This window comes from Rhinatrema bivittatum, chromosome 3 (assembly GCF_901001135.1).
Source record: "Rhinatrema bivittatum chromosome 3, aRhiBiv1.1, whole genome shotgun sequence".
NCBI classification, from domain to species: Eukaryota; Metazoa; Chordata; class Amphibia; order Gymnophiona; family Rhinatrematidae; genus Rhinatrema; species Rhinatrema bivittatum.
This window is the reverse complement of record NC_042617.1, coordinates 525373145-525386049: the sequence shown is the minus strand read 5'-3', so window position 1 is coordinate 525386049 and position 12905 is coordinate 525373145. Positions and strand designations below refer to the sequence as shown.

General features: G+C 44.4%; 1 protein-coding gene across 1 annotated transcript in view; it reads left to right on the top strand.

Moving 5' to 3' along the window:
- The window catches only part of GAREM2 (GRB2 associated regulator of MAPK1 subtype 2), a 165922-nt gene extending 162719 nt beyond the window's left edge, over positions 1-3203 (top strand). The window contains exons 4-5 of the mRNA XM_029596903.1: positions 334-503; positions 1806-3203. Of these exons, the coding sequence (XP_029452763.1) occupies positions 334-503; positions 1806-2805 (1170 nt within the window). The 3' untranslated portion in view covers positions 2806-3203. The remainder of the gene's footprint in view (positions 1-333; positions 504-1805) is intronic.
- Positions 3204-12905: the final 9702 nt, after the last annotated feature.

Below are 12905 nucleotides of genomic sequence, written 5' to 3'. Positions count from 1 at the left end.
GCTCAAAGAGGTCACAGAGAGGGTTTATGGGACAGCAGGGCTATAAAGTCAAGAGTTCAAGACTTCTGGTTATAGGCTTTAACCATCATGTCTTATCTTCACTTTATTTATTTATTTTATGTATATTCCACTTTCTAGCATTTCAAAGCAGATTATCTTCAGGTATTATAGATATTCTGCCTCTTTTAAACAACGAATATTTACTCAGCGTCTAGGAATTGGGGTGCTCAGCTAGGAATGCAATCCTGCCACAGCACAGAAGAGAGATACTGGTAATGGGGTAGAGGAAAGGGAATGCTTTTTTTCTGATTGCAATTTTGTTGTGCTTTGCAGGTAAAGGAAGAATGCCGTTTGCTGAACGCGCCTCCTGTTCCGCCACGAGGGAGCAAACCACTTTCTACTGCAAGCCCTCCAGTACCACCCCGCTTTCCAAAGGCACAACTTCCACCAGCACATTCACCCAGCCCCAGCCTGTCTTACTACTCTTCAGGACTCCATGATGTGTGAGTGACACTAGACATTCAGCTTGCCGATACATAGGAGTGTGCAGACTTTTTTTTTTTTTTTCATTTCGTTTTTGTTTCATTACATTGGTGGTGGTAGGGTTTCTTTTTTAATCTTTTTAGTCTATTCTATTACATAATAGCATGCATTAAAATGTTTTAGTGCATGCTATTGTTAGTGTGCACTAAAAGCCTCCCCCCACCCAAGGCTTCCTAATCATGCCTTCTCCGCATCCAAATGGGGCAGGATCAATCCCAAGTTGTTTCTGTCCCATCAGTGCAATATTTCAAAAGGGACAGTCACAAATTATTGGCTGCTTATTGTAAATACTGTAGTAATATGTAAATGGCTTATCTATCTCAGTATAATGTGACTGGAATTTACAGTTTTCTGTGGAAGCAATGACTTTCAGCTAACAAAGTTTAACATGACAGACCATCTGTGAGCATCCATAGGTAATGGGAAGTCCCCCAACAGAAGTAATGGGAGATAACAGGGGGTCCTCCATGGTTTGCTTCTACCGAGATCTTCCCTTATCCAGGCGTCCCTCCTCACCTCTGAATTGTGTTGCTGCTTGTCCTGTATAAAGGGCACCAGCCCTGCAGCAGTAACAACTCGGGAAAGAAAATTCAGCAAGGGGCTTCCTGGAAGCTGTTGAGCGCTCACAGGCCTTGCGCGATGCTTTACCCCCTTCTGCCACATGGGCTTCCTATTACGTGCACGGGGGGGGAGAGGTGCCACAGGGTCTGTGAGTATGCACTGGCTTGCTGAATTTACTGTCCCGAGCTTCCGCTGCTGCGGGGCTGGCGCCACTATACGTGACGAACATTAGATCGAGATGCTGGCATGGCAGCGGCATAAGCAGCACTACGGCAGCTAGAAAAATTTGGTGGCAGAGGCAGGTGCCTGTTCCTAAATCCTAACCTGATAGAATGTGAGTAGTCAACTGCCAAAGGGAAACAACAAACAGTTGCTAAAAAAGGATGTGTCCCTTGCACCCGCTATTCAAGCAGGCAGCCAAAGGGGGACAAAATAGCATCCATCCATTTTAAAATGTACATGTGCTGTTTTACTCTCATAACCTAAATTCGCTGATAGGATTGATTACTGGTAATTTTAATCTGGCTCAGGTCAACATGTTCTTTCAGCCACATTACAGGAAGCCAATTTTCAGGCAAGCCACTTTACCCAGGCAAATGGCTTTGAAAGTGTTCCCAGCAGAAAGGTGTGCAGGTACAAATCATGCCCTCGCCCTACATCGCTTATCCTTCTTTACAATGTTTTCTTTTCCCTCCACGCAGATCAGGAACTCGCAGTGGAAGCTGCTCCCCTTCCCCGGACTCTTACTCTCTGTACTGCTATCCATGCACCTGGGGAGACTGCAAGGCTGGAGATTCTTCAAACCGTCAGCTTGCTGGGAACATGCCCTCCACTGTGCAGCCCACCCAGACATCCTGGTCCGACCCTTGGGCCTACGCTGATACGGGCCCTAGTGTTGCCAGTGGGCGCTCTACACCTCTACTGAGTGCGGACTCTGCTATCAAAACCTACTACAGCTGCCCTAGGCTGAAGCCTCCTCACCCACAGAAACGCTTCGCCCCCTTTGGGGCTCTGAACCCTTTTTCCAATCCTGCCTACTCCTCCAGCCCTTCATCTTCTACAGAGTGGCTGGAATCCTTAGAGCGCCAGAAGTCCCCCTCTACTGCCTCAGAGTCATTTGACCCATTCGATGTGAGCAACAGTCAGAGCCCATCCCCGGATTCTGTGTCCATCGCTTCTGAACTGCGATTCAACCCGGAGTTCCGCACTTGCATGCCAGAGTCTGTGTTCAAGGGAAGTGGCGGGGGATCCTGCCCTGTCCCTCCACCCAGGCCTCCAAAAGGCTTTGATATGGAGAACATTGTGATCAGAAGCACAGATCCACTTTCTCCAACAATTTTAAGGGGGGCTGAGGGAGGTGTCACCAGAGTGTACCTTACACAGGGAGTCATTGAAGTCCCTCCAATGTCAAGAAGCAGCCTGGACACTTCTCATGTCCCAGGCATGACTAGAGCCAGTGGGGATGGTTCACCATGGCACCCCCCTTCTGACTTGTCCACCTTGTCTGTGGAAGAGGTGTCCAGATGCCTGCGGTTCATTGGCCTTTCTGAAGATGTGGTGTCCTTTTTTGTTCGAGAGCGCATTGATGGCAGCATCTTTGTACAGCTAACTGAGGAGATTCTCTTGGATGACTTTAAGCTCACCAAACTGCAAGTGAAAAAGATCATGCAGTTCATTAAGGGCTGGCGACCCAAGATTTAACAGGTTCTAGAGTGACATTTATGTTTGGGGGTGTTTTTTCTTTGCTACATGCACAGGAGTCACTGGAGGTGCTGCTCGTCTCTCAGAATTGGCAGGGCACACTTCGAATAAATCACTTCAGACAGCAGCTGTGGTGGTATCACTGAAGTCCAGGCCTTAGCAGTGCAGATCTCAGAGCTAAATCATTCTACACGGTTCCTAAATGCCTGTTTGAGGGCAGTGCTTGGAAACTTGTGTGTCCTTCCCAGAGCCAGCGGGAATTGGAAGAAACATCACTGCAGAACGATTTGTGCTAGATCAATAAAGTTTAGCTGGGCATGTCTGTGAGAATGGACTGCTTCCAGACATGGGGTTGAAGTAAGTAGGGATATGACTGGCACCATACTTCTACTGTGTAAAATGTACAAATATTGCAAAATATGACTAAAAAGTTACAAAAACATGGGTTTCTTAGGGTGATGAGGTGATCATTGAATTGTGAGACTATGAGTTGTCAGTTTATGCATTGTGAATTTGAAAGAACCTTACAACCCTTCTAAACACATAACCCACATATTATAAACACATTAAAATGATGTAAGGTTAGTCTTACTTTTATTTATCAGTAAAAAAAATACATAAAAACTGTCAGTTGCAGCAGAGGAGAATCTATTGTAGAAGAAACCTACTTGAAAAAAAGTTCTATTTTGATGGCACTCAATCAGCAGCTCAGGTAGAATTTCCTGGTTTTAGCATACAATACGACTAATTTTATGCTGCATATAAATAACATGACATTCTAATTGGACCAATATCTGTTCTTGATTGCACAGAGGTCTCGATAGTTCTGCCACTCTTATTTGAAAACTTGGGTATAAAAACTAATTTTTAAATGGTAAACAAATGTATTTTACTTAAGACCATAGAGTACAACAGAATCAGCTTAATGCCACAGTAGGGAAACATTATTCATTCAAACTGAGAATGGGGCATTATGAGCACCCTGAACCACAGCTTGGCCGTTTATAACAACAATAATAGTACATATAAATAATTTGGATATTTAGCCCACCTTTTCAACTAATCCACAAAAGTGGCTCACTGCATCATTAGTAATTCAGGTACAATAAGTCCCTGCCCATAAGATCTTACAATCTAAGTGGGTATCTCAGGCAATGGGAGATAACTGGACTTGCCCAAGATCACAAGGAATATCAGTGAGGAAGGTCACTCCCATTAGCAACTGGTAATATTTCCAAACCAATCCATTATCTGTACATTACAAAGCAGGGATGGTTTAGCCAGCTCAGCTTTTTGTATAGCAGCACAATGGTCCAGGACTGAGGACTCCTGCAGAAAATAAATAAGACATATGGTGACATATTTTGCTTGTTTTTCCCCTAGTCACAAAATAGAAGAATCCTACTATGGTCCACCCTACAAGACAGATCAAGCAAGCAAATTATGAGATTTAAATAAATGTATTATGCTCGCAACATGAGATTTCATGATGGTTCTCAACCCAGTCATAGAGGTACACCTAACTGATCTTGTTTTCAGGATATTGACTCTCAAATAATATAAAAACTAGGGGACACTTCATGAAATTAGTACGTATCACATTAAAATAAATCGGAGAAAATTCTTATTCATTTAACACACAGTTAAACTCTAGAATACATTGCCAGAGGATGTGGTAAAGGCAGCTAGCACAGCTGGGTTTAAAAAAAAAGGTTTGGACAACTTCCTAGAGAAGTCCATAAACTTTTATTAACCAAGCAGACTTGGGAAAAACAACTACTTATCTTTGGGCGTTAGTAGCATGGAATCTATCTATATTTTGGATCCTTTCAGGCATTTGTGACCTGAATTGGTCACTGTTGGAAACAGGATACTGGGCTTGATGGACCCTTGGTCTGGCCCAGTATGGCAGTTCTTATATTTTTAATGCATATGCATGAGGTAGAATTGTATATATTAGAGATTCAATGTGTGCAAATCTCTCTCATGCATATTCATTGTGACTGCTCTGAAAATCAATTTGGTTAGGTGTGCCTCCAGGACTGGATTGAGAACCATACCAGGTCATCAAGGGCAGCTAAGTCAGTTCTAGTTTGGGCCCATTGTGGGTAGGCCATATATTTCTTTAATCAAAACAGCTTAATTTGTACAAACAGAACTGGCTCAGTCTGTCCCTGGCGACCAGGAGTCATGTGTAATCCAAGATGTTTCATCACAAGTAAATATAACTGAGCTGCCTAGGCCATAACTAAACTCTGTCTTTTATAATTTATTACCCTTAAAATTCACCATATCTTTGGCATACATATTGTCACCCAAAAAAGTTACAGCCATGCTCTGTCTTTATGTGCAGGGGTTATGCACCCTACATGCATGGTGAGAGTTACCACTGTGAATGGGGTATGTATGTGCTCTATGCATGGCATTCCTTTTCCTGCCTCTAGTCTTTTATTTCAGTATGTGGATGCCATAACATTCTGGAAGTGCAAGCACTAGGTGCAGCTGTGATTGCAATTGTCAAAATAAAATTTCAATCCCGCTAGTTAATTCCAAGCTATCAGAGACCCAAACCTTTTTTTTTTTAATCTCCAAAGCATTCTGGGAATTGTAATCCATCCTTTTATGTTAAATAAATTAGGGTAACCAAACCACTTCAGATTATCAGGGAGAGTTTGAGCCAGTCTCGGTTTTTCCCTACTGGGGGCCGATGCAACATTTTTGCCCAGGAAAACGGGTGCTCATTGTTGAGTGCCTGTTTTCAAAAAACGCACACAGCCGCCTCTCCTGGGTGCGTGATGCAATATTTAAATGAGGGGTCATGCTAAAAAGCAGGCACTAGGGAAAAATTATGCATCCCTAATGCCTTCTCGGCATAGGGTGCACAGGAGAGGTGGCTATCAGTGTGGGTTGGGAAAACAGACGCTCGATACGAGCATCCATTTTCTGCTACCAGCACAATATACATGCATGATTTACATGGCCTAGACCATGTATCTTGTGTGTTTATATTGGGTGCCCAGAATTATGGTTTGGTTTTTTTTTTTACTCTAGACATTTTTATTTATTTTTTTACTGAATCTGCTTTCTGTGGTTCCTCCTACTTAGTATCGCAGTGATACTAGTAGGAGGAATCACAGAAAGCAGGATATTTTGTTTTTATCAATGAGCACTTGAGCGCAGCATACCTTGATGCCAGCCCCTACCTAGCGTAAAATTAGCCATGTTACAATGGGCGCATTAGCAGTGCAGGAAATGTTTTGCATCGTGGGTATTAGCTAATACCGGTTGCCTCATCTACATGGAATTTACATGGGGAGAGTGCTATGTGTGGTTTGGATGCATGTTTTGGATGTGCTAATCCCCGTATTGCATCAGGGGTTATGGATGCACGTCCAAAGCGCATGTCCAATCGCAGGTTAAACCGTGCCCTAGCCACAGCACATGGTATTGCATTGGCCCCATTGTATACAGAACCAGGATTAGTTTAGCCCCTCCCTGATGAAACGCTGGAGCCATTTGGTAACCCAAGGCTACAAGAATACAAACCCCAGTCTACTGATAAATGAAAGCTCAAGAGCCAGGATGAACACAAGTGTTCCTGATAGCCTGCAGTCCTATTATAAAAAGTATTTGTGTCTTATTTTGCTGTTTAGCACAGCACACAATATGCGGTGTTTTCTAATTACTTACATTCACATGACCCCCGTCCTATCCAATGATGGGTTTGAAGCAGCAGCTGAGTCATTCTGTACTCTTCAAGCAGGCTGTTTTTATTTACATTTTGGTAACTGAAGGTGCACCTGCCCTATTGCTCTTCTCGCTCTTTCGGCTGAAAATTCTACAGAGCAGATACTGAGTCCTTCTGCCAGGCAACTACAGAGGGGTCCATTTTGGAATTCTTTCAGCTAGAGCTGAGAATGTAAAGAAAGAAGCCAGAATGATGTTTTGATCCCTTCTGATGCTGCTTGCAGGCTAATTTTAGTCTGGGAAGGCGTCTGATTTTGTTTCGTTTTTGCTGTCTCCTAATACTGTAAAGAAGGGCGTGAACTCCCTTTTCAGTTTACACGCTGCTGTGTCTACAACGACAGCAGGGTCACGGCTGTGGCCAGCACGTTTCTTCCAATCAAAGGGGCTGATCCTATGGGCACTGCACCTCTCTCAAATGGAGAGTAGACATGTACCAAAAAAAACCCCATGTCTGCCAATTTTATTTTATTGGCTAGTTTTGCTTTTTCTAGGCTGAATCTCTTCTCATACTGACAGCAGTGGAACTGTTTTTCACTCTCTGCTTATAGTCCTGGCTCTCTATTTCACAGGAGATGGGTGCAGGGAAGAATACTCTCCAGGGCCCTCTGTTGGGAAGAAAGGCATACTCCAAGAGGTATAAAAAATGAAACACGGCATGTTGTATTTTTATGTTCCCAAAGATTTTTCCTTTTACTGTGAAGTAAATATTTCTTCTACTGTTTACAACAGAATTTAAAGGGTTTAGGTTTTTGGGGGGTTTTTTGTTCCTCTATGCCAGAAGTTATTACTTGTGTAGGGAAGTCCTTCTCCTTCTTCAGCCTGATCTCCAGTGACTTCCAACATATTATATTACTTCTGGTAGGGTAGTGACATCCACCTACCCCTGGAATAATTATATAATTACTAGAGTATCAAGGCTGCATATCCTACATGAAGTCTACTTACAGGATAAAGCTGGATAAAGTAAGTACATTTAGTCCAAAGGCATACATGGCAGCATCTGAATGCTTCAGACATACACAAATGCAGACTGATTCAATTCTCCTCCACTGTTGTCGGACAGACGTTCTCTTTTTCTGGCAGGGGATTGTACTCTGCTTCTCTGATCACAGTCCAGTGCTCCTCTGGCTACCTATCTGCATTGGGAAAAAGCTCATGTAACCCCCCTTGGGAGGGGGAAATCACACTTCCAGCCCTGAATTTATATGCATGGGGGAGGGCTGGGGAGAGAGCTCTGGGGTTCTGTGGAAAGGGAGCAAGACGCGCTTCAAGGCCTCTGAGAGGGTTACCAGAAAAAACAAAAACAGCCCACTCAAAGTTTCAGCAGGTACAAAACAAAGCTCATAAAAATCCACAGGCAAGAAAAACCAAACGTGTTTTTCTAAGATATTCAAAATCACTTTCACATGCAAAGCAAGTCTTTTTGATCCCTGGTTACTCTCTTTGTCTTCCTACTGGTATTCTGTTTAGCCCAGAAGTGAATAGATAAGAAACCATCTCTCTTGAAATTTCTCCAGCTATAATGAGCTCCCCAAGACCAATCTCCCACTTCCTTCTAGTGAATAGAAGTTCCTGGTTCATGTCTGTCTTCCTGAATCCTTGGCTATGTAAATTAGAAGATAAAGCAATTTGCCTTCCTTTCCTGCCTCCCAGTTTCTTCAGTGAACACTCTGCTCCCAACTCCAACTCTCTTGAACTCCAGATTAGAGATTCCTCTTTAGCTTCTGGCTTGTGCCTCATGGGAGGTGCTTTTTATATCATACCCTTGCCCCACTCTGTTGCAAAGTGGATCCTTGGGCCGAGGAGGAATTGGCGCTACCTGCGGAGAGGGGACCCACAGGTCCTCACCATCAGCAAGCTGATCTGGCTGAAGCAGAGGCCCAACTGGAACTTTGCCAATACCAGCCCACGTTCCCCTTAGATTGAACCCTTGGGTGCTGGGGATGGCTGGTCTTAGGTGCAGGCCTCTGGAGAATTGTAGAGGTGAAGATATTACAGGCCAGTGCAGTAGGGAAGCTGAGTTGGTCCAGTGCATGGAGTGGCAAAGGTCTGTGGCAATCGGAGGACCTCAGGGTAGTGGCCCAGGTGGAGGTCACAAACAGGTTGAGACTGCACTTTGTCATGGTCCAGGCAGAAGGTTGTAAGGCAGGCAGAGAAACATGGAGTCAAGGTCCAGGCAAAGGTCAAAGGCAGGCGAAGTTCAGTCACAAGCGAGGCAAGATCCAAGGTCAGAGGCAGGCAGAGAGTCAGCAACATTGAGGTGCAGAACCTGGGGTTAAGCTGGGAGTCCAAAAAAGAACACTGAACAGAAGGATAGGAACCCACAGGAGACTGACAACCGAAGACTGACCACGAAGGAGAGATGAGGAGAAGACCAGGACATGGAGAGACAGCTACACAGGAACCAGGAACAAGAACCAGGAGCCAAAGACAAGGAATAGAATGCAGGAACAATGCTGAGGCAATAGCTGTACCGGAGGGTAGACGACCTATTGCCAAGGCAAGGGGGTGTAGCAGGAGAGAGCCTTAAGTAGGCCCTAGGCGGTGATGTCATCACTGGGCGCCCTGGTCCAATTCCTGTCACTGGTCCTTTAAGAAGAGCATGAATGGGGGTGCGCATGCCTGGGGGAAGCTGGGATGGCTGCAGCATCGGGCCCAGGAAGAGCGTGGCAGCCTGCCACAAGTGTAGAAGACCGCGGCAGTCAGCCGCATCCATCATGGAAGGCCTCCCCTGGCAAAGGGTGATTCCAGCAGGGCTCTGGGACTGGAGGTGAGTGCAGCGGTTCACGGGAGGCAGCGAGCTGCCAAATGCAACAGTAGCCCCTCTTCTAAACCCACCTCCTGAGGGTTTAGGGTTCTTAGGGTGTGTAGCATGGAATTCCTTGAGGAGGTTTTTGTCCAGTATATTGGAGGCAGGTTCCCACGGGTTCTCTTCAGAATTGTAAACCCTCCCAGGAGATAAAGTTTTCCCATCTCTTGCCTCATCTTTGAATATTCAACACATCCTTTGTCTGATAGGTAACATCCGCCTCAAAGGAGAATTCTTGTGGCTCCATGGTCTTCTTGAGGGCATGAGAGAATTAATGGCTTTAACAGAGAAACATGGAAGATATTGTATATGCCTAGGGAGATAGGTTGTCATAGCTGGCCTCACTTGCCATTAAATTGGGAAATGCCCAATATATCGGGGGTAAAGCACATATAGGGCAAACGAAGATGAATATGGTGGGTACTGAGCCAGACTTTGTCTCCTGGCTTAAATTGAGGTGCCAGTCTCCGGTACCGATCAGTGGTTTTATTGGCACTCTTGGTCGCCTTCTGAAACATCTCCATGGTGGTCCCTCCACAGTTCTTGGAGTTCCTGAGCTGTCATGTGTGCTGCGGGTGAAGGGATGGTCAGAGGAATTGGCAAAGGAGGCCTTGGTTGTTGCCCATATACAATCTGGAAGGGGGAAGATCCCGTAGTGGTGCAAGTGTAGAAATTGTGAGAGAATTCCTCCCATGAGAGCAGAGATTCCCACTCATCCTGGCGGGTGTTGGTATAGGTTCATAGAAAGTTTTTCAAAGTGTGATTGGTCCATTTGGGCTATCTGTTAGCTTGAGGGTGGTAGGCTGTTGTGAAGTCTAGCGAGATGTTGAATTTTATTTTATAGGGATTGCCAGTATTTAGCCATAAACTGGGTACCTTGATCTGAGACAATGTGTCTGGGCAATCCGTGGAGATGAAAAACATGATGAGTGAATAGTTGAGCCAGCTTTGGAGCCAAGGGAAGACCAGATAGTGGTGTGAAATGAGCCATCTTAGAGATGGTTCGGAGAGAGGTATCTTCAAAGGATACTAATGATGCATTAGAATTAAGGCATCCCGACAGTGAGGTTCCAATAATAAGAAAAGTAGTCCAAGTGCTTGTAACTAAAAACTCACCTGAGCTAAAAAATTCTAACTTATCCCTATCAATTAAAAAGCAGAATGAAAATACAAACAAAAAACAAACTTTGAAATGTTTGTATGCTAATGCCAGAAGTCTAAGAAGTAAGATGAGAGAATTAGAATGTATAGCAGTGAATAATGACATAGACTTAATTGGCATCTCAGAGACATGGTGGAAGGAAAACAACCAATGGGACAGTGCTATACCGGGGTACAAACTATATCGCAATGACAGAGAGGAGCACTCGGGAGGCGGTGTGGTGCTTTATGTCCGGGATGGCATAGAGTCCAACAGGATAAACATCCTGCACGAGACTAACTGCACAATTGAATCTTTATGGGTAGAAATCCCTTGTGTGTCGGAGAAGACTATAGTGATAGGAGTATACTACCGTCCACCTGGTTAAGATGGTGAGACTGACAGTGAAATGCTAAGAGAAATTAGGGAAGCTAACCAAATTGGTAGTGCGGTAATAATGGGAGACTTCAATTACTAACAAGAAAGATACGATGTGCGAACGGCTATCGGTATATAAGAGACGTTAAATAAATAAATAAATAAATAAATAAGAAACGTTATGCAATTCAATTTTTTCTTTCAATGTGCAATATAATCTTTTAAAGGACCATCATAACACCCATGGGCATACTGACTCATTTGCAATCATGTATTGCCTCCTCGGGTCATGCTTAATCATGGGTCCATGTCCTTTATTATTAAACACTTTTCTCTTATTTTTTGTCTTATTTTTTCAAACGAAATTTTCTTTAAAATGAGGTGGAATGATACCTTCCTTTTATGAAGTTTCTTCGGTTTTCACTCGGTGCAACCGTACTCCCGAGGATAATTTTATTCGGAAGACCATTCAGTGACAGTTTTCTCTCAGAGGGCGATTAGCCCTACTCCAGCCCGACGTACGTTTCGCTAGTGCTGCTTCAGGGACTGTGATCAACGTGAGTTCTTCCGTTCTTTTCACCGAAAGGTTCTGCTCCTCATATCTGCTTTACTGCAGACCTTACCGCCTTTTCCTTACTTGTCGGCAATCCCTATAAAAAAAATTCAACATCTCGCTAGACTTCACAACAGCCTACCACCTTCAAGCTAACAGATAGCCCAAATGGACCAATCACTGGATGATTGGTTTATTTGGGCCGTCCAGTTTTTCAACTGGATGGACGCCGACAAGTAAGGAAAAGGTGGTAAGGTCTGCAATAAAGCAGAGTAAGTGGATATGAGGAGCAGAACCTTTCGGTGTTAAAGCCCTTACTGGAGACTATGTATCCAAGGAAGGGGAGGCTTTCCCTTTCAAATAAGCATTTTTCTAGGATGGCATAAAGCTGGTTGTCCTGGAGACTTTGAAGTACCTGGCGAATGTCCTGGCAGTGTGCCACAAGATTAGGATGTGTACTACAACACATTCATAGAGAAGATCCCGGAAGATCTTGTTCATTGTGTTTTGGAATGTGGCTAGAGCATTGCATAAGCATTGTGTTGAAGGCCGTTTTCCACTCGGTGTCGTGTCGTGTCAGATATGAATTAAATTGTAAGCCCCCCGTAGATCCAGTTTGCGTAAGAGTTTTGCTCCCTGCAGGTGGTCAAAGAACTCAGAGATTAAAGGTGAGGGATAGCTTTCCTTTCTGGTAATTGCATTTAGGCTCCGATGGTCTATGCAGGGGTGGAAAGATCTGTCCTTCTTGCCAACGAAGAAGAACCCTGCACCTGCCATGGAGATAGAGTGATGTATGAACCCCTTGACCAAGTTCTCTTGCATATATGAACCCCTTGTCCAAGCTCTCTTGCATGTACTCAACATTGCTTTCATTTCTGGAAAAGACAAGGGATATACACTTTCATGCGGTGATTTGGCATGAGGTAGCAATTTGATGGTGCAATCGTATTTTCTGTGATGGGGTAAGAGTCTGCTTTCTTCTTTGAAAAAACATTGGCAAATTCCGTGTACTGTGGAGGAAGGCCCTACAAAATAGCAGACACCGAGAGACACTGAGGGGTCTCCACCCTTTCCAGACCTGAACTGTGGCAATCAGGGCCCCATTGGGAAAGGTGTAGCAAGGTCCAAACAAAATGAGGTGAATGTTGTTGGAGCCAAGGTAACCCCAGGACAATGAGGTGGATGGCCTTGTCTATGACGTGAAAAGCCAGGTGCTCGATGTGGAGAGAGCCGGTACGTAGTTTTACTGGAACTGTGGTGTGGGTAATTTTACCCAGCAACGGAGCCCCATGGATGGGGGAAAGAACAAGTGGGACAGGGCATGAGAGCATTGTTATCTGAAGTTCATCCACAAGAACCTTCATGAGGAAAATGTGATCTTCAGGAATAGAGTAGTCTTCATTGGAATATCCTTTGAATGATGACTCACTGTTACCGTCTATTTCCTCAGACATGCAGCTCCACTTCTTTGT